The following is a 26637-nucleotide window of genomic DNA, read 5'->3' as shown; positions in this document are numbered from 1 at the left end:
GCAGCTGCGGGTCAAAGGTCGGCTCAAGGCAGCAGCCGGGGTCAAAGGTCAGCATCAGCTCGTTTGTGTTTGTCAATGTACACGAATGGCCTGGTAACCTGGCTTGTCTTGTCATTTTACAGGCAACAACTTTTAGTTTTATTGCTGGTTGCCAGCATTTGCAATTCTCTCTCTTGCCCCCTCCCACCCCTCTTCCTTCCTCTATTCTATTTCCCACATTACAACAGTGACTACACTTCCAAAGTACTTCATCAGCTGTAAAGTGGTTAAAGACGACCAGTGGTTGTGGAATGCACCATATAAAAGCAAGTCTTTAACTTCAAAATACATTATGGTGTCACTCAAGCTGTTTGTTTCTGGGTACGCCCTCCAGTAATTTGGTAATTGAAAATCTCTCGCCGCTCCTCCACCACAAAAACAATCATGGCACCTTCACCTCGATCTCTCACCGCTCATCCGCTGCCCTGTGACGTTAAAAATATCTGCACACGTTAATAAAATTTACACAGACATCTTCCACCCCCTCAATTGGAGTTCAGGACTGGAACATCAGGTCCTTCCTTGAACATAAGAACATAAGAATTAGGAACAGGAGTAGGCCATCTAGCCCCTCGAGTCTGCGCCGCCATTAGTGTCCCCCTCTCCTTTTATAGAGGGCACTGGAAAAAAGGAAAAATTTGATTTTAGTGCCCAAAAAAAAAACAAAAAAAAAAAAATAATTTTTTTAAAAAAAGGGCCTTGAAAATGTCTGCTGTGTCACCCAGGTCGGGTGGCATGGTCTTAATGTTTTATGTTTTGCAGGTAAACTCAAAAGAGTTTCAACAAAATCATGGCTGATCTGGCCGTAGACTCAGCTCCACTTACCCACCCGCTCCCTATAACCCTTAATTGCCTTATTGGTTAAAAATCTGTGATTTGAATACATTCAATGAGCTAGCCTCAATTGCTTCCTTGGGCAGATAATTCCAGATTCACAACCCTCTGGGAGAAGAAATTCCTTCTCAACTCGGTTTTAAATTGGCTCCCCCATATTTTGAGGCTGTGCCCCCTAGTTCTAGTCTCCCCGACCAGTGGAAACAACCTCTCTGCCTCAATCTTGTCTATCCCTTTCATTATTTTAAATGTTTCTATAAGATCACCCCTCATCCTTCTGAACTCCCAACGAGTAAAGACCCAGTCTGCTCAATCTATCATCACAAGGTAACCCTCTCATCTCCGGAATCAGCCTAGTGAATCATCTCTGTACCCCCTCCAAAGCTAGTATATCCTTCCTTAAGGTGACCAAAACTGCACACAATACTCCAGGTGCAGCCTAACTTGAAACACCTGTGAACTCATGGAAGCAAGTCATCCTCGTTCGAGGGACCGCCTACCAATTGAAAATTGGACAACAGCAATCTAGTTTTACTCCTCTGTGCACCAGACAATAGTTGCTTTGTGTACATCTGGATCATTTAAAAAATATGTAGTCCTACCCCTATCCTAAGCCGTTCTTGAACTAGGTCACTTGTAATGGGCCCCATTAGCCATCTGATTTTGAACCAGAAGACAATCTAGTTCATTTTTAAAACCTAAACTGAACGAGGCAGTTGCATTTGAAGAGTTTCTTGCTCCACCGTACTTCTGGAGAATCGAGGATGGATGTTTGCTGTTGGATTATCACCTATCCAGTTTTGGACCAGTTGGATTACCTGGCCAATTTTCATAGTATCTAGCTATTTCTAAAATGTAAACCCAATATAAAAAAGGTTGCCCTTTTTTTTTTATGGCAGGGCAGGGGAGGGGGGAGGAAGGGAGAGAAAAAAAAAAGAGTTTTATCATCAAGACTACTAACATTAGCACAAAATAACTAAATCAAACTTAATTGTCCCCGTGACTGGTTTTTGCCTAGATAGAAAAAAAGGAGAGAACCTTAGTTGTTAGAGACATCAAATTATTTGTATCTTTCAGGAGCTAGAACAAAAGGGTGGTCCCATATATTTCGAGAAAAGATTCAAGATCACTACAGTAATTTTCTTAAGGAACACATCAAGTACTGACTTCTTTCTACCTTTTAATCAGCACTAAGCAGATGCTCTTCTGTTCAAATCTCAGCTTCAGCTGCAAGAATTTATTAACTCACTCCAGGTATAACTCATTCAGCACACATTTACATTTTTATTTAGTTTGGATACAGAAAATTTGAAAGATGATGCATCCAGTGTTATAAACATTACCTCCACCAGTGGAGGTAATCATTGTGGAATTTCAGTAGACAGGCATTTCAAAAAAAAAGAAATGCTGGTGGAAATTGAAAAATGTATATATTTTTTTTAAAATAAGGACAGGTAAAATTCTTCTATATATTCCTGAAACATGCAAAAGTGTTAAACTCTTCAGCAAAACAAACATTCTCAATCACTATTTTCCAGGTATCAGTTAGGTGTTAACCATAGTCAGGGTAATTAATGACTATTTTAAAGTGGACACTGGTCAGCATTTAAATGCCCCTCTGCACTCCTCTGTTCCAACTCAGCAGCAACATTGAATGACCAGTGACAGGTAAATGAGATCAACACAAAATCCCTTGTTGAGATCCACAGACTGCATGTCTGGTATTGATTACATTTTCTGACTAAGATCACATTTATTCTTTGAGTAAAGAACTTTTGAGGATCAAAGGCAAAATGTAGAAAGGGGGAAAAAGCTTCAGAATCAGTCAGTTAACAGCAAGACAGATTGTTGAATATTGAATTTACTCAACAATACAGCATAAATACACACAAAATACACACTTTCTCTTAAACTAGATGAAGGCGGCAACTTAGATAACTTTACTGACCCAACTGTTTCATTTTCACACTTGGCATTGCAATACATTCCAAATGGAAGGAGACATGTTAGCCTGAAGTTCACTTTGGCTTAAATTTACTCTGGAATGTAAAACCTCACACAATATTATATTGTCACAGTATCTTTTTTTTTTAAAGTTCAAGTTGAAATCAGTTCCAGATTTTTGTTTGACACAGTTCATCCCAGTTTCTTAATGATGGCATTGGTAGAGTTCCAGAGTCCCAGGAAGTAACCGTCTTGCTCTCCCTCACTCTGTTCTTCAACAGCCAATTCCTCATACTCTGATCGGAGCATGTTCAGCAAGGAGCTCAGGCCCTGCAGAGTCTGGTACTCTCGCCTGCAGGACGACATCATAAGGTTCATGGTCTTCATGACCTTCTCTCTCGTGTCGTGGTCAGTAGAAGTCAAGAGCTTTGGAACCACCATGCACCAGTCTTGCTCCAGCATGGAAGGCAGCAAGTTAACCTCATCATATTGACGGCACTTCTCACTGTTGTCTTGTGCCTCTTGGATAAGTTCCTGCAAAAGAGTAATCAAACTTTACTGAATACTTAATACACTTATTCTTCACTCAGCTATGGAGTTGACATCCAAACCCCTGGATGTAATGCTTTATATTTCAGTTCCAAGTTTCTGCTACCCATATGAAAATATTTCTAACTCAGGAATCAAATGGAAGACTGCAGTTCACATCAGGGCTAAAAGTCTTTAAACAGCAAACAACTGCCATTGACTTGGTGGTTTTAAATCAGGACCACTGCCTTGGAGCGTGTTCCATATCTACATTCCTCACCTTCTCCAGGATCATATCATAGAGCAGTGTCATGACTCGAATATGCAGGGATTCCATTCCCTTCGCCTGAAAGAGCTGTCCTAGAACTTGTAGGCCTCCGAGTTTCAGGAACTGCTGCTGGGCAAAGGGAAAGTGGCGCAACATTGATGAGACTGCAAAAAGAGCCTGAAAAACAAGTAGTACAAGTGAGGGAGCCATTTGGTCCATTAACACACCCTTTCATAAAAATCTACAATCCTCCCCTCCCCCAAACCCTATTTCCCCCAATTATAACCTCCAACTGCCTTGGATTTTAGCTCCATTAATTTACCAGGAAGACCACTCGAAAAGAAGAAATGTTTCCCCAACATCAGTCACAAACTTGCCTTTTTACTAGATGGTACCCATCATCCTGCAGATATAGCTCAATGTAAAATACTGTTTAGCATTAACATTTTGCATTCCACTAAAGGGACCTTATAGTGGACTATAAGTTACAATTAAGAGAGTGGGTAAAACTGTGGCCACTGATGCAGTTCTATGTGGGGCAGTGTGAGGTCATCCATACTGGATACAAGAAAGACAAATCCAAATATTTGCCTATGGACTGAAGGGTAGCCAATGTAACACCACTTTTTAAGAAAGGAGTGAAAGAGAAAACAGGTAATTATAGACCGGTTAGCCTGACATCAGTCGTGGGGAAAATGTTGGAATCAATTATTAAAGATGAAATAGCAGCACATTTGGAAAGCAGTGACAGGATCGGCCCAAGCCAGCATGGATTTATGATTTATGAAAGGGAAATCCTGCTGGACAAATCTTCGAGAATTTTTTGAGGATGTAACTGGTAGAGTGGACAAGGGTAGAGTGGTGCATTTGGACTTTCAAAAGGCTTTTGACAAGGTCCCACACAAGACATTAGTGTGCAAAATTAAAGCGCATGGTATTGGGGGTAATGTACTGACGTGGATAGAGAACTGGTTGGCAGACAGGAAGCCGAGAGTCGGGATAAACGGGTCCTTTTCAGAATGGCAGGCAGTGACTAGTGGGATGCCGCAGGGCTCAGTGCTGGGACCCCAGTTATTTACAATATACATTAATGATTTGGATGAGGGAATTGAGTAATATCTCCAAGTTTGCAAATGACACTAAGCTGGGTGACAGTGTGAACTGTGAGGAGAACGCTAAAAGGCTGCAGGGTGACTTGGACAGGTTAGGTGAGTGGGCAAATGCATGGCAGATGCAGTATAATGTGGATAAATATGAGGTTATCCACTTTGGTGGCAAAAACATGAAGGCAGATTATCTGAATGGCGGCAGATTAGGAAAAGGGGAGGTGCAGCGAGACCTGGGTGTCATGGTACATCAGTCATTGAAAGTTGGCATGCAGGTTCAGCATGCCAATGGTATGTTGGCCTTCACAGCTAGGGGATTTGAGTATAGGAGCAGGGAGGTCGTACTGCAGTTGTACAGGGCCTTAGTGAGGCCTCACCTGGAATATTGTGTTCAGTTTTGGTCTCCGAATCTGACGAAGGACATTCTTGCTATTGAGGGAGTGCAGCGAAGGTTCACCAAACTAATCCCCGGGATGGCAAGACTGACATATGGAGAGAGACTGGATCGACTGGGCTTGTATTCACTGGAGTTTAGAAGGATGAGAGGGGATCTCATAGAAACATATAAAATTCTGACAGGACTGGACAGGTTAGATGCAGGAAGAATGTTCCCGATATTGGGGAAGTCCAGAACCAGGGGACATAGTCTAAGGATAAGGGGTAAGCCATTTAGGACTGAGATGAAGAGAAACTTCTTCACTCAGAGTTGTTAGCCTGTGGAATTCCCGACCGCAGAGTGTTGTTGATGCCAGTTCAATGGATATATTCAAGGGGGAGTTAGATGTGGCTCTTACGACTAAAGGGATCAAGGGGTATGGAGAGAAAGCAGGAAAGGAGTACTGAGGTGAATGATCAGCCATGATCTTATTGAATGGTGGTGCAGGCTTGAAGAGTCAAGTGGCCTACTCCTGCACCTATTTTCTATGTTTCTATGTTAATGGCAAGAGACTAGCAATTATGGAACAGCATTACACAGATCACTAAAAGCTAGTGGGCACATACATAAAGTAATTAAAGGAGAGTAGACTATTGGTATTTAGCTCAAAGGGGCTGGAATACAAAGGGGAGGAAGTTATTCTTAGTTCTGCAAATACTTGGTCAGACTGCATGAGGACTAATGTATTTAATGTACGACAGAAAAGCTTTACTGGCCTTAAAACAAAAGGGGGTACAGTGCAGATTCAGCAGAATTATACCAGGGCTTAAATTGAGGATAGGTTGCATAAACTTGGCTTGTATTTCCTCAAGTTTAGAAGGTTGAGGTGATCTCATTGAGGAGCTTAAAATGATAAAAGGATTTGACAGGTAAATATAAAAAATGCTTTTTCCTCTTGAGGAAATCCAGAACACGGGGGTACAATCTTAAAATTAAACCCAGACCAAATCAGGAAACGGTATCACACAAAAGAAAATCTAGAATTCTCTCCCTGAAAAAGGCCGAGAGACAGAGATCGAAAAATATTGATCAGGTAAGGGTATCAAACGACGTGGTGTAAAGGCATGATCTAATTGAATGGTGGAACAGGCACAAGGAGCTGAATGGCTTACTTCTGTTCCCACATTCTAAACCATCATTCACCTCCCATCAAGATAGAAGAATGCAAGTTGTTTGAACCAAGCTCATAACTCAGTTTTCTGACACCAGGGATCAACCTCAAGGTCCTTCATTCTGCTTACAAGACCACAATACAATATTCAAGGTGCTACCTGACCAGAGATGTACAACATCAAGACAATGAGAATTAAGTGTTACATTTGCTTGGGGAATATGCCTGGCTTCCAACATTCCTTCTTCCCCTCCCTTCTCCCAACACAATGAAAATTTACACTCCTTAAAAAAAAAAGGCTTGTGTGCATGGTATTTAATATAAAAAGAGCATGGGTTCACAAGTTAGAGTCCAAGTGTGTGACCTTAACCAACATTTTTCTTTGAGCTAGTGGCCAAGATACAGCAACTCTTCTCTACTTTGGCTCTGGCTGCCTCCTGGAGAGCCACCCTCACCTTCCAGCCCATAAAAGGAGTTTTTTTACCCGTACCTTTTTCTTCAAAGCCACTGGCTGGTCAGTAGCCAACAATACCAATAATTTCTGCAAAGCCCCAGCTTCCATCGCCTCAATCTGAACTTTTGGGTTGCTAAAGGTTAAAATAAAACACAATTTAATGAAAGGTGGCGTTTTAAACCCTGCTGCACCCTAGATAGCTGAGAGATTTGCATGGTCGGCTTTTCCCGACAGTAATCACAGAGATCATAAACTAATTTATATAAATTGCAGAGTTTCCTAGCAAACTAAAAACAGACGTAATAGTACAAAAAATCCACTGCTGTCAAATGGCTGTGTTATGTGTAGACACTAGTCTAGTAAGAAATCCAGGATCAAACAATCGATAGAAAAAGGAAAGGACTTGTGTTTATATAGTGCCTTTCACAACCTCAAGACATTCTAAAGTGCTTTACGCCCAATGATGTACATTTGAAGTGTAGTCATTGCTGTAATGTAGGAAAATGTGCCGGCCAATTTGGGCACAGCACAAACAGCAAGAATAGTGACCAAATTATCTGTTTTAGTGATGTTTGGGGGGGGGGGGGGGGGGAGGGGAGGGAAAGGAAAGAGAACGGGACTCTCCTGCTCTTCCTCGAATATTGCCATGGGATCTTTTATATCCATCCAAGGGGGCAGACGGGGCTTCAGTTTAACATCCCATTCGAAAGATGGCATTGCAGCAATCCCCCGGTACCGATTGGTCAGTCTGGATTATGTGCTCAAGTCTCTGGATTGGGCATTGAACCCACGACCTTTTGGCTCAAGAGGCGAGAATACTACCACTGAGCCAAGACTGACACCTTAGTGTGTAAACAATTAATCCTAAATGCAATTTGTGGTGAGGAAGACATACCCAGTGAGTTGTGAATCGGCACAAATTGCTGGACATCTTGTGCCGCTATTTCACAAAAACAGGAACTTACTGCCAACCTCCAAGTGAGTTTCAAGAAATTGCTGCATTTGCGCTGTTAAAACAAATGAAAGTCACCGCAGAAAGTTAGGACTGGTAATTAATGGCGCACGGACCCTTATGATGATGAGATTAATGTTCCCTCAATGCCGCTCAACCTCAGTGGGCCAGAAGGGAACAAATGAAATGTGGAGGTCATGGGTTCAATGCCCAATCCAGAGACTTGAGCACATAATCCAGACTGACCAATCAGTACTGGGGGATTGCTGCAATGCCATCTTTCGAATGGGATGTTAAACCGAAGCCCTGTCTGCCCCCTCGGATGGATATAAAAGATCCCATGGCAATATTCGAGGAAGAGCAGGAGAGTCCCGTTCTCTTTCTGCAGGTAGTAAATTGTTGAGGTTTTTAAAATTGTGTTTTCTTATTTTCCTTTGTCCCTTTTTTCTCTTTCATAATCCAATCTTTCTTTCCCTTTCTATGTTCCTAATTTGACTCTAATTCACCCCATTTCCTTTTTTGTCATTCCTCTGGCTTCTTTCTCAATCCTTAAATCTTACTGGTTCAGGAGATAGATTGTTAGCCCAGTTATTCACTAAGGTCCCAGATGCCCCATTGAGTTCTAGCAATCTGTGGCTCAAAAAATGAGCTGACGGGTGAAAATAAAACAAAAGGGTCACGCCGCAAGATGCCCGGCTGCAACAAATATTTGCCCAATATTGTTAAACTGCTGCAGTTAAATTTTACACATAGTTTGAGTACTGAATGCCTCCCTCCTACCAAACGTGCAACAAGCAAGTAGTTACCCGGAGAGTGCGGATCCCAGCACGAAGGCGGCATGCTCCTGAATCAGAGGCTCTGTTGTGTTTAACGCGTTGATCACAAGTTGCAGTCCCCCAATGGACATTAGGTGTTGGGCATTGTCCACCTAGGAGCAACCATAATACAAGTTAAGCCTCACCGCCAATCCCTAGCACACATGGCACACTGAAAGCTCTGCTAGTACCTGATGGACATAGTACTCCAGGTCGTATAGAGCTACAATCTTCTCATCCAGTGTCGCACTGGAGCTGTTGAATTTTATGACAAGTTTATTAATTATTTCCATGTCGGTCTCCATCATCACATTCATTGCTTCAAAATCTTCCATCAGCTCCTTGATTGGACGAAATGTCTCATGCACCTTCTCCTGATGGCCCTTGGTAAGAAAAGAACAAGAGGCACAGATGTAAAAAGAAAAAAGTGGCATTTATTTTGCACCTTTCACAACCATCGGACATCCCAAAGTACTTTACAGCCAATGAAGTGCTTTTTGAAATGTAGTCACTGTTGTAATGTGGGAAACGCACAGCCAATTTGCACACAGCAAGTACCCACAAACAACAATGTGATAATGACCAGATAATCTGTTTTTGTTATGTTGATTGAGGGATAAATATTGGCCAGGACACCGGGGATAACTCCCCTGCTCTTCTTTGAAATAGTACCATGGAATCATTTACCTCCACCTGAGAGAGCAGATAGGGCCTTGGTTTAACGTCTCATCTGAAAGGCTTTCTACAGTACTAAACTTTGGAATTCCCTCCCTAAACTCCTCCACCTTCTTGAAGATATTCCTTAAAACCCACCTCTTTGACCAAGCTTTTGGCCACCTGTCCCAAGGTTTCCTTCTTTGGCTTGGTGTAATTTTTTGTCTGATCACACCTTTCGTAAAGTACCTTGGGAAGTGTTACTGTGTTAAAACGGCTATATAAATGCAAGTTGTTGTTGTACTAGATTCAATGTTCACCATGCATACAAACTTTTAAAATTAAAACTTGGAGAATACTATTGAATAACATTTCCAATTTATATACCATGATGTACTCTACATGCACCATCATCATTTCCATGCCATTTCCCCCCCCTCCACCTTGCAAGAGACACAGAGGCCAAACTTCACCGTCCCTGAACGGACGGCTACCGCGGAATTTGGACCGGCGACCGATAAAATCGATTGGCTGCCACGGTCGGATGATTTTTCCTCCGAGCCATATTCAGCTCAGGGGGGATTTGAGCAATGTGCACTTCCGCCGGAAACGGCATAGTGAAGCCGCTGTAAAGGAGACATTCCAGCGTAGAGTTCTGCAGCGTGCGGGCTGCTGCAAAGCAGCAAGGAGAGAGATTTTCAGCTGCAAAAACATAAGATTTTTCCCAGTAATGTCCCCACGAGGTATTCGAGTCGGTGCTCGAACGGGACACCGCTGGAGTGTTGCCGCGATCGGGGCCCTTTGGTAGGGAAATGATTTTATTTATTATTTATTACAGTATCCACTGTATTTATCTTTTAATAGTTTTATTAATTGTTTTGGCTCCATTCAACCAGCTGAATGCTGCTCAGAAGTTTGCACATACCTTTGTACAATTTTCAGGTCTGACTCTTTAGTGGAGTCCTGTGGGCTGCAGCGACCTGCTTGGCAGGGTTCACCGAGGATGGGAAGGGTGTTGGGAGGGAGACGCCTGGTACACCTGGTCAGAAGCAGGGCGGCATGCAAGAGAAGGTGTCGCCATCAGCACCGTGCAGACAGGCAGCAGGCAAGGAACGCAGCATCCATGATTCGATCATTCTGCGTCAGACCAGTGTGCCCGTCGTCTTCACCGGCCCAAAACAGGATTGCGGTTGGCTGCTTGGGGATAAGGGATATCCCCTGTACACTTGGCTGCTCACTCCTCTGCAGAACCCCAGGACAGCGCCAGGGCATGCACACAACGATGCTCATTGTGCCACCAGGTACATCATCGAGCAGTGCATAAGAGGTTTCGGTGCCTGGACCACTCTGGTGGCACCTTGCAGTACTCTCCTCAATGGGTCTCAATCATCGTCGTGGTCTGCTGCATGCTGCACAAGCTGGCCATGAGGGGACAGCCGCTGGAGGTCAAGCCAGCAGTACCACCTGAGGAGGAGGAGGAGGCGGCGCTGGCGGCACAGGGAGAAGGAGGATCCCTGTCGCCCCAGAGCTAAAGGAGTCGACCCATCGCCACCCTCTATATATGGAGGTGCCCGACACCTCCCGTGCAATCTCCCTCCATGAATTATGAACTGGTGGTCTGCCAGGTCTCATGTCTTCTTCTGTCCTCCACACCGTCCATCAGTGTCTCCAGCTTCATGTCAGTGAACCCGTAAGCTCTCCTTGCACCTCTTACACCAGCCATCCTTCCAACCTCCTTCCCCCCTCAGGGCCTTGCTGCAAACCCTGCCCTTTAAAAAGGCCCAGGAGCAGCTGGCTCATTAGAAACCCTTACCTGCATGCTGAATTTCTCAGTGGTGATAACGCTCAAATTAAGACAGTCACACCGCTGAAAAATCCACTTTGGAAGGGTTCATTAGCGCTGGAACCTATTTGTTCACTTTTGGAACTGGATATGGGGTGGCCCAGCCACAAAAATATTTCGGCGCTAATGGCCACAAAAAGGTGGGGGGAGCACCAGCTTTCCAGCAGTACTGAATTTCAGGCTCACAGATTTACAGGTGCATAGTGCTTTGCTACATCCACATTCCTAAAGTCAATTCCTCTTTAAATACAAATCTGGAAAGCCGAATACATAACAACAAGAATTAGGAGCAGGATTAGGCCAGACAGTCCCACGAGCCTGCTCTGCCATTCAATATCATGGCTGATCTTTGACCTCAAATTCACTTTCCCACTCGATCCCCATATCCCTTGATTCCCCTCGAGTCCAAAAATCTGTCAGCTTTGATATTGCAGGTATGCACTCCTGGTGAGGAGCCTTGCCTGCCAATGCACAACAGGAAACCACAAGTCCCATTGAGCATGATTTTTCATCTATTGATTTAAACAAAGAAAAAATATATCGCGGGGGCAGCGATTGCACAATTTCAATATGTGTTACTGATGGCAGGGGAGGGAAGAAAGAAGGAACTTGTATTTCTATAGTCCCGTGCATGACCTTTGGACATCCCAAAGCACCTTTGAAGTACAATCACTGTTGTAATGTAGGAAACACAGCAGCCAGTTTACACACAGCAAGCTCCTAAAAAACAGCAGATAATAACCAGATAATCAGGTTTATTTTTTTTAAAAGTGATATTGGTTGAGGGATAAATATTGGCCAGGACACCAGGGTCAACTCCCTTGCTCCTCTTAAAATAACGGTATGGGATCTTTTATATCCACCTGAGGGGGGGAGGAGAATAGGGGGAAAAATGGCCTGCCATCTCTCTTCCTGGGTATTGAGAGCAACTATACCGAAAAGTGTGATCACCAAAGCGATGCTGATTTCCTGTACTATTAATGTGTGTTTCACTATAAAGCGTGTCCAAGGACAACCTCTGAAGGTTTTTCATCCTTTCAGGATACTTTTAAAACCCACATACTTGAAGGTTTCAATTTCCCGCTTTGCTTTGCCTTTACATGTAAGGGACCAAGAAAGGCTTCGAGGTTCTTATCCCTTCCAGAGACTCATTCAGAAAGTACTAGAAGGAACAAAGATTTTGAATTGTCTTTACTTATTTTTAGGATAGCTCATATTTTGTGAAGCTGATTACTGTAACTTAGTATTTTGCTATCTTTCTGCTTCTATGCATTGCACGAGATGAATGTGCACAGGTACCTTTAATGATCAAATGGAGAAGTGTTAGAAATCCCTTGATTCTACAGGAGCAATGTGCTGCAATTCTGAGTTGTTTAACCTGGGCAAGTTAGCCCGTAGACAACATGGAAAAGGCACAAGTTTCACTTCATAAAAAAGGGACATTGCTTATGGAAACTGCCATGGAGAGAGAAGTGTTAGGAAAGATCCCAAATTATAGCATCTTTATCTTTCCAACATGCTGCTGGTAAACAACAGAAGTTATTCCTGAGCTCATGCAGCAGGTGACTGTAGAACACCTCAGCCACACAAAATCCCAGTTGCTATACTCTTCAGTGGGTGGTACATAGGAAGTGCAGTAGGCCATTTAGCCCCTCAAGCCTGTTCCGCCAATCAATTACATCATGGCTAATCTGTATCTCAACTTAATTTACCCATCTTGGTTCCATAACCCTCAATACCCTTACCCAACAAAAATAATGGTAGGTCTTACTTTTTCAAAGCAAAGACAAAACATGGAACTAAATAGAAAGCGTTGCAGATAAGCAAAAGGAAGACTGGAAATACTCAATTCTCAGCAATAGTTTGATATTTAAGAATCAAATCAGCCTTGCGTGGAAGGAAAATTGATTATGTTGTGGTGGTCAGTTTAATTTGGCACTTAACTTCAACTCAGAAGCAAATCATTTTCATTGAAGAGATAAACCACTTTCACCTGAAGAGCCAAGTTCACCAGCTGTTCAAACCAAGCCTCAAGTTAGTGTGATTTACATTTGCAGCCTACAATTTTTAAAATGCTTCCTTTGTCCCCATTAGTTACCAGTTAACAGAACCTAGAGATACAGCTTTGAAATTACCATGCAATCAATATTATAAAATGGAGATTTGATAGACTCACCAGTTTACAATTCCCTTCATTACTGTGTTGTGGGTTTTCAAACTGCTGCTTGGCAGGGGGGGGATAACTCTTTGCACCCTGTCCTCTGCCAGACTAGGACAACAGAACATAAAATGGGGAAATGGGTAGAATTTCAGCTTACATCAGTTGTGAGCTCCTGTTTGCCTTTTGCCAGCAGTTTGAAATGACAATGTGATCAAAAGAAACACACATTTAATGGGCCCAAGCTTCGAGCCGCGACGAGAACGGCACAGTCCAGACCTGGACGCCCGTTTTTCGCGTCACAAAGTGCGCCTAAAAAACCCTCCGTATTCTCCACCTCCCTGCAGGTCCTCTGGCCCTCGGCACGGCACAGCAGGAGCTGTAGGGGGCGGAGCCATGTCCCTGCGCTGAAAACAGTACTGGGACCTCTGCACATGCGCTACAGTGAGCACGCAAGTGCAGTAGCTCCAGGCGCCCGAAACTGTGTGGGAGGGGCCCGAAGCACGCAGCCCCTAGCCCTGGCCAAATAGCCTCACTGGGGCTGCGTGCATAAGGCTCCTCCCACCCCGACTCGACTCCCGCTTCCCGCCCCCCGCCCAGACCAGACACCCGCTACCCCCCACCCCCCCGGACCGGACCCGACACCCGCTCTTTCTTTCTTCCCCCGCCCCGCCCCCGACCCGACACCCGCTCTCCCCCACTCCTGGACCAGACCTGACACCCGCTCTCCCCTCCCCCGGACCCGACACCCGCTCTCCCCATTCCTCCCCCACCCCCGGACCGGACCCGACACCCACTCTCCCCACCCCACCTCGCCTCCGACACCCGCGCCCCCAGACCGGACCCGACACACGCTCTCCCCACCACCCCCGGACCGGACCCGACACCCGCTCGCCCCCCCCCCCCCCGGACTGGATCCGACCTGACCTCCCTCCCACCACACCCCCCGACCCGACCCAACGCCACCTACCTGTAAATCTGGTGCTGGGGATGGGCCCTGCCCGAAGTCTTCCCCTCATCCCTCCCATTTCCCCCCATCCCTCCCTCCCTCCCCCATCGCCGTCAGAAACACAGACAGAGAGAATGAGAGACACACAGACAGATAGAGACACTGACAGAGACACAATGAGGGGGGGCATCCCAGCACGCTGTTGGAGGGCTCCCGGTGCTGCGGTCGGTAAGTAGAAAATGTTTTATGATTTTTTTTTTTTAATTTATTAATTTTTTTGGGTTGATTTATTGATGTATTTATCATTTATTATTGATGATGGCTCTTTATTTGTAAAACTGAAGTATTTAATGTTTGTAAACTTCCCTTTAAACACCCCCCCCCCCCCCCACCATTCCCTACACCTGATTTGTAACCTACGCCTAATTTTCTAAAGTGTAGACAAGGTTTTTTCGAGCATACAAAAATCTTCACTTACTCCATTCTAAGTTAGTTTGGAGTAAGTTTTCACTCACGAAACTTTGAAATCAGGCGCAAGTGGCCGGACAGGCCCCCTTTTGAAAATAAATTCTGTTCCAAAGTGAAACTGTTCTAACTGACTAGAACTGGAGCAAACTAAATGATGAGAATTCCGATTTCTAAGATACTCCGTTCTACACCAGTTGCTCCTAAAAATCAGGAGCAAATCACGTGGAAACTTGGCGCCATTAAAAGGGGAGAGATCACAGGTGTACTAATAACATGCGGAATTACACAACAGTTCAGTGGAACTCAAACTCTATATGGAGTTCTCATTCATTTATATAATTAGTATGAATTCTTGACACTAACTTCCATAAACAGCAAGCTTTTATTTGCTGGAAAATGATAGTCGATTTGTTTCTAAACTCTGCCTTACCTCAATTTCAGTGTTGCCTTCATGTTTCATTAGCTTCAAGGCTCTTTTCAGCTCCTCAGCGGTGAAGGATTTCAAGTCAGTGTTCACCATTCCCTGTCTGAAAGGGTAAAACCAGATCAATGACCAGGAGTCCTAATGTTACGTTACATTTGCTTAAAAAAATTAAACAATTCCTGCAGTCAAGCTAACAGTTTGAAGTTATGGAATTACTGGGAATGGCCAGGAGACCAATTGAGGCCCCGGAGTTCAAGATGACCTGGGCATCGCATTCAACTCACTGTGGGGAAGGGTTCCCTCCCTCACTCCCCGTACCCTGCCTGCCCCAAATGCACCCAGAGTTAAAATCAGACTTCATTTGTTGCAAGACAGATGAGAAAATAAGTTTTTAAATCCCCAAATTTTTCTATTTGTTCTCTGTAGAACAAGAGCTTTCTACTATTGTAACATTCCTGCAGTACCTGCTTCCTTGTTTCCAGTGCTTCAGACCACTCTTCTCATTCTCATCATCCAGAATTTTTGCCTCATTTTTTCCAGTCTCCAAGTTTAACCGAACATGTAGCCCTGCGGGAATTGCCTGACCTGCACAAATAGAACCACAGAATCCTGGTTACATGAGAGTTGAAGGGAGAGAAGGGATGAGTAGGGCAGCACTTAGAGGTTCCTGCATGCCACAAGAACTACAATACTGTTGTACAGTTGAAAATTAGAATCATACAGCACAGAAGGCGGCCAATCAGACCATCGTTCCTGTACCGACCAGCTCTTTGAAAGAGCTTTCCAATTAGTCCCACTTCCCTGCAATTTTTTCCTTTTAAGTATATATCCAATTACCTTTTGAAAATTACTAATTATTCTGCTTTATTCCTTCAGTTCCTTCCACACAGTGCAGGACACTACCGCCGATATGAAAACAAAAAGGAGATGGTAGATCAAGGAGTACTGGTTAAGTGACACCAATATTGAATTTTGAAAATCAGCGAATCATGGGAGGAGTGCAAGACCCTTGGGAATTCAAGACCTGTAATTATGCAGTGCACCATTCTGGAATATAGGAATAATTGGAATATAACAAGCACGTATTGCCATTGCCGGCGCACGTAGGAAAATTACGGGTGGCTTGACAGTGCCTCCGATATACTCGGACTGCAGAGGATTCTGCTGCCACCGCTGCCAGGTCAAATTACCCTCTAAACCTGGAGATTATACTGAAAGATTCACATTTCTAACTCAGTAGCATTATTAGGCAACCCCAACAAGTATAGCTTCTTACCCGGCAAGGCATAGTGTCTTATTATTATTATAATGTTTATTTTCATTTAATTGGTTTTTATGTTTAATTACATTGTGATACCTCCTCATTTTGAGGGTGCATTTGTGCAGTTGCTTTTCGGTTAGTGACGTTCGGGCAACCCAGCGTCACCCTTATTGGTTTATTTAATATAAGCAACTGACATCGGTAGTGGGTAAAATGATGGAATCAATTATTAAGGATGTCATAGCAGCGCATTTGGAAAGAGGTGACATGATAGGTCCAAGTCAGCATGGATTTGTGAAAGAGAAATCATGCTGGACAAATATTCTAGAATTTTTTGAGGATTTTTCCAGTAGAGTGGACAAGGGAGAACCAGTTGATGTGGCGTATTTGGACTTTCAAAAGGCTTTCGACAAGGTCCCAGCACATGGGATTGGGGGTAGTGTGCTGACGTGGATTGAGAACTGGTTGGCAGACAGGAAACAAAGAGTAGGAGTAAATGGGTACTTTCCAGAATGGCAGGCAGTAACTAGTGGGGTACCGCAAGATTCTGTGCTGGGGCCCCAGCTGTTTACATTGTACATTAATGATTTAAACGAGGGGATTAAATGTAGTATCTCCAAATTTGCGGATGACACTAAGTTGGGTGGCAGTGTGAGCTGCGAGGAGGATGCTATGAGGCTGCAGAGTGACTTGGATAGGTTAGGTGAGTGGGCAAATGCATGGCAGATGAAGTATAATGTGGATAAATGTGAGGTTATCCACTTTGGTTGTAAAAACAGAGAGACAGACTATTATCTGAATGGTGACAGATTAGGAAAAGGGGAGTGCAATGAGACCTGGGTGTCATGGTACATCAGTCATTGAAGGTTGGCATGCAGGTACAGCAGGCAGTTAAGGCGGCAAATGGCATGTTGGCTTTCATAGCGAGGGAATTTGAGTACAGGGGCAGGGATGTGTTATTACAGTTGTACAGGGCCTTGGTGAGGCCACAACTGGAGTATTGTGTACAGTTTTGGTCTCCTAACTTGAGGAAGGACATTCTTGCTATTGAGGGAATGCAGCGAAGTTCACCAGACTGATTCCCGGGATGACGGGACTGACATATCAAGAAAGACTGGATCAACTGGGCTTGTATTCACTGGAGTTCAGATGAATGAGAGGGAATCTCATAGAAACGTTTAACATTGACAGGTTTAGACAGGTTAGATGCAGGAAGAATGTTCCCAATGTTGGGGAAGTCCAGAACCAGGACTCACAGTCTAAGGATAAGGGGTAAGCCATTTAGGACCGAGATGAGGAGAAACTTCTTCACCCAGAGAGTGGTGAACCTGTGGAATTCTCTACCACAAAGTTGTTGAGGCCAATTCACTAAATATATTCAAAAAGGAGTTAGATGTAGTCCTTACTACTAGGGGGATCAAGGGGTATGGCGAGAAAGCAGGAATGGGGTACTGAAGTTGCATGTTCAACCATGAACTCATTGAATGGCGGTGCAGGCTCGAAGGGCCGAATGGCCTACTCCTGCACCTATTTTCTATGTTTCTATGAAGCTCCTTCTTCTCTGCTTCCTCATTTAAACAACAAGGTGAATGACATCATCAGACAAGGTTAAACCTCAAAAGGACAATTAGCTGGCCAATGTCAGTAATGAGCTGCCCAAAGATTTTACTGAGGTGTCAAAACGTTGTTTACAACAGCTCCCGAGAAAAAAAAAAATCAAAAGGAAAGTTGGACTCAAGTGTGAGAGTGAGGGAGAGGGGCACAAAAGGAGAGAGAGAGAGAGAGAGAGAGAGAGAGAGAGAGAGAGAGAGAAGTTACCTGGTTTAATTATTTGCCATTTATTAGTTGGGTAAAAGACCTCCATGTCCTCAGAGTCTAGATTATCCTCCACGGTCGCTTCCTCCACCTTTCCAGTATTATCTTCAGTCTGTTCCAGCACAGTAAGAGCAGACACTTTCTAGAGACAGATGGACATAATGACTGTGAGGAACTATATAAAAGCAAGTCTTTCTTCAATTTTCCAAAAAATTTTACAAGTGGATTGATTGGGAAGTGCCAGGTTACCATGACTCAAAACTAAGGCAAAAAAACACTGGGTTTCACTATGAACTGAAACTCTCATCCAAACTAGTTCAAATTTGCATGCTTGCTTTGCATTCTGATGCTGCTGAAGACCTGAGTCGCATCACAATTCAGAGAGGAAAAGGGCAGCTTAAAGTTGTCAGTGCTATGCAAAGGCACTGCACCTCAACAGTGGAAGATCCACCACCTTCAAGAACAACCTGGACCACCACAGACACCAGATATAAAATCAATATATAAACAGGGCGCATGTAGACACAGTTTTAGAATCCTACAGGGACAGACGTGAATGGCTTTCCTTGTTGACTTTTGCATATGTTCTCATAAGCAAACTGGAGTAGAATCTAATCAAGTGGTTCCGGTGGGAAGCTACAACAGCAAAACTTTAAAAAAAAAACATCACTCACACCTTGAAAATGGACGACATCTTTTAATTGAAACTCTACAGCAACTCGCCAACAATGACACCGGTCAACTTTATCACAAACAGTGACTACATCTCAAATGTATTTCATTGAATGTTAAGCAGTTTGGGACAGGCTGAGAAATAGATTCCCCCCCACCCGTCCCTTCTCATTTCCAGTGTCAGTTTGACTTTATGGAGAACTCTCACCCCTTAAATCAGACGGCTGAGGGTTCAACCCACACACCAGGATTTGAGCACATAATCTAGACCGAAAGTCCAGTGCAATACTGAGGGAGTGATGCATTGTAGGTGTTGTCTTTCAGACAAGGTTTTAAACCGTCCGCCCATTTCAACAACAACTTGTATTTATGTAGCGCCTTGAACAGTGAAATATCTCAAGGCGCTTTATAGGAGTATTACAAGATAAAAAATTTGACACTGAGCCACATAAGTAGAAATTAGCACAGATGACCAAAAGCTTGGTCAAAGAGATAGGTTTTAAGGAGCATCTTGAAGGAGGAACGAGAGGGAGAGAGGTTTAGGCAGGGAGTTCCAGAGCTTGTGGAGGTTATGAAATTCCACAGTACTATTTGAAGAGTAGGAAGTTTTCCTGGTGTCCTAGTCAAACTTTCTTTGTTCCACCATCACCCGAAGCAGATTATTCATTCATTAATCTCTTGTGGGACTTGCTGTGTGTTGAAATGACAGCCATATTTGGCCTATATAACAATCACCACAATCCAGAGTAATTTGTTGTATATGTAGCACTGAAATGTTTGAGACACATAGGCACGATATAGAAACAAGTCTTTTAACTTTCCAAAGTTTACATTTTTCTACACAAAAGTGTAGAATTTCATTTAGATAAAGCTCCACGCCATTGCTCCAGTCTCATTTTATTCTCCCCGGCACAGTCCCCAGCAACTCCCCTTGGATCTTTCTTACCTGCTGCTGGCTGGTCTCACTCCAACAGTAATTGAAACAGTGCACAGAAATCAGTAGCAAGATCAGGCTCAGACGACCAGGCCTCATTGTGAGAATTTCCACAACCTACGATGCAAATACAGAATGACACTAACCCAGTTATCAAACCATTGACTCACATCACCCCATCTGCATTCAGCTGCCTCCCCTGTATTCCTACTGCAAGCCATTTTTTTCCCCCATTCTCACTGGCAATTGTTGCTCATCCCTAGTTGCCAGAGAAGGTAGTGATATAACACTGATTCAGTAGGCCACTTCAGTGGGTGGTTAAGGATCAACCATGTTAGTGTGAGGCTGGAGTCATATCTAGGCCAGACCAGATAAGGATGGCAGTGAAGTTAAAGGATATCAGTGAACCAGATGGAGTTTTACAACAATCCGATACTTTCATGGTTACTTTTACTGATACCTGCTTTAAAAAACAGAATTGGAACTCATGTTTCATGGATGTTCCAGGCCTCTGGATTACTGGTCCATTAACCACTACTGGATCCTCTTGTACTTTATATTTTAGGCAACAATGAATGATCTTAATGGGGATGGAGAGATGTGTGAAACCATCATTCGCCAAAATGTCTCCGGTCCACCTTTATATCTTACCAATATCCCCACTACAACACTGTTAAATTCAAGGTTACTCAAGCCTGGGCAGTTTAGAGTACAATGCCATCTCCTGTCAGAGAACTAGCGATGACTTGATCAATTATATCTTATTCACTGTAAACAAAACTTTCAAATTCATTTTAAAGCAAAACAAATTGATAACAGGAATCATAAAATCTATCACGCACCAGTCAGGAGTGCTAGCCTCTTAAATCAGAAGATTGTGGGTTCAAGTCCCATTTCAGCAATTTGAGCACATTATTTAGGCTAACACTTCAATGCAGTGCTGAGGGATTGCTGCCTTTCGGACATTAAACTGAGGCCTGGTCTGTCCTCTCGGGTGAACGTAAAAGATCCCATGACATTATTTCGAAAAAATCAGCGGAGTTCACCCCAGTGTCCTGGCCAATATTTATCCCTCAACCAAAATCACAAACACATTATCTAGTCATTTATCACTTTTGCTGTTTGTGGGAGCATGCTGTGCACAAACTGGATGACACGTATCTTATATTACAACAGCAATTCCATTTCAGAAATACTTAATTGGCTGTGAAAGCACTTTGGGACATCCAGAAATCATGAAAGGTGCTGTATAAATGAAAGTTATTTTTTTCAAGGAATAGGACCCAAATAAGCAGTGGAGGGTTTGAAGGATCTCAACAGCAGTTACCAAGAACAATGGCAGAGGTGTCCATCTCACTACAAAACGAAAATTTACACATAGAAGCTGTACAACTCCTCATGATGCACCTTACTTAAAAAGTGACAGGCCCACATGGCCAAACTAAGCCTAGGCTGGTTTATTAGCCTGTTGCAATCCAGCAGCAAAAGTCTTTCCCAAATCAACACCCGATCACTGGTGAGCCATCCACCTTTGTAACGTTACATTCTTCTTTTGACCCTTTTAATTCTTAATTTAAGGTTCAATCTTGCCAAAGTTGATAAAGATGCAAAGTCTGAGTAGTTCAGAAGCATAAGCGATTGGAGGGTTACATTAGCTCCGAGTTTATTTGCCCATTGCAGGCGAGTAAGTTTCAAATTGTCCATTTAATCAAAGAGCAGGATCCCACGGTCAAGAAGTTTAATACACAATACATTAAGCTTACTGCTCAAACTCTTCAACTAGCAGTGAGCACAGCCCATGTGGGACTGTCACTTTTGAGGAAGGATACACTGGGACAGACAGCCACACACAGAGAGACACGATACACATGCAGGATACGGAGTGAAACTACCACACCTAATATACTCACAGTTTCCAATGTGAATTTGAGAATCAGTCTCTCAGTCCCCTCTTTCTGTATGAGTGGGTTTAAAGGGACAAGCTGGAAAGAGTTAGTTCTCACAGCCCCCCCTGCCTCTCACTCCCCTGCCGTTTCTGATGCTCAGGCTGCTCTCCAGCTGTAACGAGCCTGCCCTGTGCGCTTACCGCCTCGCTCACAATGACTGCACCACTCTCGCTGTGCACTTACACCGGTTCCTATTGCTGGCTTGTTTTCCTCTGAAACAGCCACGTCCTTTCACGTAACCCATGACCAAAGAGCCAATCACAGCACTCTCCGCCCGCTGATGCAACAATTTAAAGGGGCAACGCCCAGCGCGGCTGTATTAAAGGGACATTGCTTAATATGCAAACACCACTTAATGGGGACGATTTCCCGGGCCACAGTACCCAGAGCTTCGCTCCAAAGCCGCTCTCAATTCTATTTCATCGTCTTTTATTTAAACTCACATTCTGGATTACTTTAGCTCCTTTAATCAAGGCCACTGTTCGCAGATTTCAAGAAATAATGGAGTGAACTGTGAAATATGGCCCCAGAAACGCCAATAAAATTCTGGGATCCTGTGTAAGGAAAAGAGAATTCGACTGGTTCAGTCGCCTGATGCACTGACCCTGCTTCAGATGCTTTATCCTGGAAAACTGCTTGAAAAAACAACCTTGCGCATTAATCAAGGCCTCGGAGTCAGAAGGTTGTGGGTAAAATGTTGGAATCAATTATTAAAGATGTAACAGCAGCACATTTGGAAAGCAGTGACAGGATCAGTCCAAGTCAGCATGGATTTATGAAAGGGAAATACTGCTAACAAATCTTCTAGAATTTTTTGAGGCTGTAACTAGCAGAGTGGACAAGGGAGAACCAGTGGACGTGGTGTATTTGGACTTTCAAAAGGCTTTTGACAAGGTCCCACACAAGAGATTGGCGTGCAAAATTAAAGCACATGGTATTGGGGGTAATGTATTGACGTGGATAGAGAACTGGTTGGCAGAAAGGAAGCAAAGAGTAGGAATAAATGGATCCTTTTCAGAATGGCAGGCAGTGACTAGTGGGGTACCGCAATGTTCAGTGCTGGGACCCCAGCTATTTACAATATAGATTAATGATTTAGATGAAGGAACTGAATGTAATATCTCCAAGTTTTCAGATGACACTAAACTGGGTGGCAGTGTGAGCTGCGAGGAGGATGCTAAGAGGCTGCAGGGTGCCTTGGACAGGTTAGGTGAGTGGGAAAATGCATGGCAGATGCAGTATAATGTAGATAAATGTGAGGTTATCCACTTTGGTGGCAAAAACAGGACGGCAGAATATTATCTGAATGGTGACAGATTAGGAAAAGAGGACATACAACGAGACCTGGGTGTCATCGTACATCAGTCATTGAAAGTTGGCATGCAGGTACAGCAGGCGGTGAAGAAGGCAAATGGCATGTTGGCCTTCATAGTGAGAGATTTGCGTATAGGAGCAGGGAGGTCTTACTGCAGTTGTACAGGGCCTTGAATATTGTGAACAGTTTTGATCTTCTAATCTGAGGAAGAACATTCTTGCTATTGAGGGAGTGCAGTGAAGGTTCACCAGACTGATTCCCAGGATGGCAGGACTGACATATGAAGAAAGACTGGATCGACTAGGCTTATATTCACTGGAATTTCGAAGAAAGAGAGGTGATCTCATAGAAACATATAACATTTTGATGGGATTGGACAGGTTAGATGCTGAAAGAATGTTCCCGATGTTGGGGAAGTCCAGAACCAGGGGTCACAGTCTAAGGGTAAAGGGTAAGCCATTTAGGACTGAGATGAGGAGAAACTTCTTCACTCAGAGAATTGTGAACCTGTGGAATTCTCTACCACAGAAAACTGTTGAGGCCAGTTCATTAGATATATTCAAAAAGGAGTTAGATGTGGACCTTACGGCTCAAGGGATCAAGGGTTATGGAGAGAAAGCAGGAATGGGGTACTAAAGTAGCATGATCAGTCATGATCATATTGAATGGTGGTGCAGGCTCGAAGATCCGAATGGCCTACTCCTGCACCTATTTTCTATGTTTCAAGTCCTACTCCAGGGACTTGAGCACAGAAATCCAACTGACACTCCAGTGCAGTGCTGAGGAAGTGCTGCACTGTCGAAGGTGCCGTTTTTCAGATTAAATGTTAAACCGAGGCCCCGTCTGCCCTCGCAGGTGGACGTAGAAGATCCCAAGACACTATTTCGAAGAAGAGCAAGGGAGTTTCTTTCTTTCTTAATTTCCTGTGTACAGGTTAATAGGTCAACGTAACATTTCTCTGTACACCCCTTTACCACAATTAAAGATATTGAAACAAGTTAACCTTAAAAGAACACAAAAAGAGTAAACCCACTCAGAGCAACCCAATTTCTGGAAAAGGGTCCAAATACAGGAAGTAGGCCCTTCATTAGCATATGTAAGGGGCCTAATGCCTATTTTAGGTGGCCGCCCTAGATGCCTGAAACATTTTACGCCGGCAAAATGGATGTAACAAGGATCAATTTCTACCCCTTTGAGTACTGTGTCCAGTTCTCATCAACAATGAGACCTAAGGGAGATATTCAAGTCCTGGAGGCAGTTCAGAAAAGAGCCGCAAGGATGACTGGAGGAACTTGGGATTTTTAGTCGAGGTAATTCCAGAATAAGGGGCAACCTAAATGGTGTCAGTAGGTCAGGAAGCACAGGCTGAAACTGGTAATACGGCAAATACAGGGATGATGGCTTCTTCACACAAAGAGTGATGGAATGGGCTTCTGGGTAGAGTAGTGGAGGCAACATTTCTGGAATCATTTAAGATCCAGACGTGGTGCAAGAACTGAATGCTATATCAAGGAAGCATTCAACAAACAATGGCGCCACGAAGCCCTAGAAACATGGAAGTCAATAGGGGTCACTGGGAAAACCACCCAGTGGCTGGAGTCATGACTGACAAAAAGCAAGATGACTATCTACATGTTGCTCCTCAGCAACATGTATGCTGACAACACCCAGCTCTCCAGCACCTCTCTCGACCCCTCCACTGCCTCTGTGTTGTCAAACTGCTTGTCTGTTATCCAGTCCTGTATGAGCTCAAATTTCCTCCAATTAAAAGTCGGGAAGACCAAAGCCATTCACTTCAATCATCACTACAAACTCCATTCCCTAGCCAGTGATTCCATCCCTCCCCCTGGCCACTTTCTCAAGCTGAACAAAACTATTCATAACCTTGGCATCCTATTTGACCTTGAGCTGAACTTCCAACCTCATATGCACTCCATCACAAATACTGCCTTCATCCACCTCCATAATATCGTCCAACTCGGCCCCTGCCTCAGCCTATCGTTACTGAAAACCTCATCTATGCTTTTGTTACCTCCAGTCTCAACTATTCCAATGCTTCCCTGGCCAGTCTCCCCTCTTCCGCACTCCATAAACTTGGGGTCATCCAAAATTCTGCATCCTGTCTCCTAATTCACACTAAATCCCATTCATTAATCAAAAAGGGCCATATTATAGCAAAATTCTAAAGGGACAAAGTGTGTGAAAAGGCAAACCTGAAGGCTCTGTGCCTCAATGTGAGTATTCGTAATAAGGTGGACAAATTAACTGCGCAGGCAGCTATTAACGAATATGATATAATTGGGATTACGGAGACATAGCTCCAGGGTGACCAAGGCTGGGAACTCAACATCCAGGGGTATTCAACATTCAGAAACGATAGACAGAAAGGAAAAGAAGGTGGGGTAGCGTTGCTGGTTAAAGAGCAAATTAACGCAATAGTAAGGAAGGACATTAGCTTGGATGATGTGGAATCTGTATAGGTAGAGCTGCGAAATACCAAAGAGCAGAAAACGCTAGTGGAAGTTGTGTACAGATCACCAAACAGTAGTAGTGAGATTGGGGACAGCATCAAATAAGAAATTAGGGATGCGTGCAATAAAGGTACAGTAGTTATCATGGACGACTTTAATCTACATATAGATTGGGCTAACCAAGCTGGTAGAAAAATGGTGGAGGAGGATTTCCTGGAGTGTATTCGGGATGGTTTTCTAGACCAATATGTCGAGGAACCAACTAGAGGGCTGGCCGTCCTAGACTGGGTGATGTGTAATGAGAAAGGACTAATTAGCAATCTTGTTGTGCGAGGCCCCTTGGGGAAGAGTGATCATAATCTGGTAGAATTCTTTATTAAGATGGAGAGTGACACAGTTAATTCAGAGGCTAAGGTCCTGAACTTAAGGAAAGGTAACTTCGATGGTATGAGACGTGAATTGGCTAGAATAGACTGGCGAATGATACTTAAAGGGTTGATGGTGGATAGGCAATGGCAAACATTTAAAGATCACATGGATGAACTTCAACAATTGTACATCCCTGTCTGGAGTAAAAATAAAACGGGGAAGGAGGCTCAACCGTGGCTAACAAGGGAAATTAAGGATAGTGTTAAATCCAAGGAAGAGGCATATAAATTGGCCAGAAAAAGCGGCAAACCTGATGACTGGGAGAAATTTAGAATTCAGCAGAGGAGGACAAAGGGTTTAATTAAGAGGGGGAAAATAGAGTATGAGAGGAAGCTTGCTGGGAACATAAAAACTGGCTGCAAAAGCTTCTATAGATATGTGAAGAGAAAAAGATTAGTGAAGAAAAACACAGGCACCTTGCAGTCAGAATCAGGTGAATTTATAATAGGGAACAAAGAAATGGCAGACTAATTGAACAAGTACTTTGGTTCTGTCTTCACGAAGGAAGACACAAATAACCTTCCGGAAATACTTGAGGATCAAGGGTCTAGCGAGAATGAGGAACTGAGGGAAATCCTTATTAGTCAGGAAATTGTGTTAGGGAAATTGATGGGATTGAAGGCCGATAAATCGCCAGGGCCTGATCGTCTGCATCTCAGAGTACTTAAGGAAGTGGCCCTAGAAATAGTGGATACATTGATGATCATTTTCCAACAGTCTGTTGACTCTGAATCAGTTCCTATGGACTGGAAGGTAGCTAATCTAACACCACTTTTTTTAAAAAGGAGGGAGAGAAAACAGGGAATTATAG

At 43.7% G+C, this 26637-nt stretch overlaps 1 protein-coding gene across 5 annotated transcripts in view; it reads right to left on the bottom strand.

The window, feature by feature from the left end:
• Window positions 1–2137: 2137 nt before the first annotated feature.
• The window catches only part of sil1 (SIL1 nucleotide exchange factor), a 55814-nt gene continuing 31314 nt past the window's right edge, over window positions 2138–26637 (bottom strand). For 3 of the 5 annotated variants that reach the window (XM_070878565.1, XM_070878563.1, XM_070878566.1), the window contains 10 exons: window positions 19678–19782; window positions 18063–18201; window positions 15448–15568; window positions 14990–15086; window positions 13161–13253; window positions 8679–8870; window positions 8479–8600; window positions 6757–6853; window positions 3626–3790; window positions 2138–3351 (listed from right to left, as the gene is read on the bottom strand). In XM_070878565.1, coding sequence (XP_070734666.1) covers window positions 3010–3351; window positions 3626–3790; window positions 6757–6853; window positions 8479–8600; window positions 8679–8870; window positions 13161–13253; window positions 14990–15086; window positions 15448–15568; window positions 18063–18201; window positions 19678–19764 — 1455 coding nt within the window. In that variant the 5' untranslated portion in view covers window positions 19765–19782 and the 3' untranslated portion in view covers window positions 2138–3009. Of the gene's footprint in view, window positions 3352–3625; window positions 3791–6756; window positions 6854–8478; window positions 8601–8678; window positions 8871–13160; window positions 13254–14989; window positions 15087–15447; window positions 15569–18062; window positions 18202–19677; window positions 19783–21575; window positions 21960–26637 lie in introns of those variants that run through there. The other 2 variants (XM_070878564.1, XM_070878567.1) reach the window with 2 other exon arrangements.

This window comes from Pristiophorus japonicus, chromosome 4 (genome assembly GCF_044704955.1).
Source record: "Pristiophorus japonicus isolate sPriJap1 chromosome 4, sPriJap1.hap1, whole genome shotgun sequence".
NCBI lineage: Eukaryota > Metazoa > Chordata > Chondrichthyes > Pristiophoridae > Pristiophorus > Pristiophorus japonicus.
The sequence above is the reverse complement of the archived record's forward strand: the minus strand, read 5'-3'. Positions and strand labels throughout refer to the sequence as shown.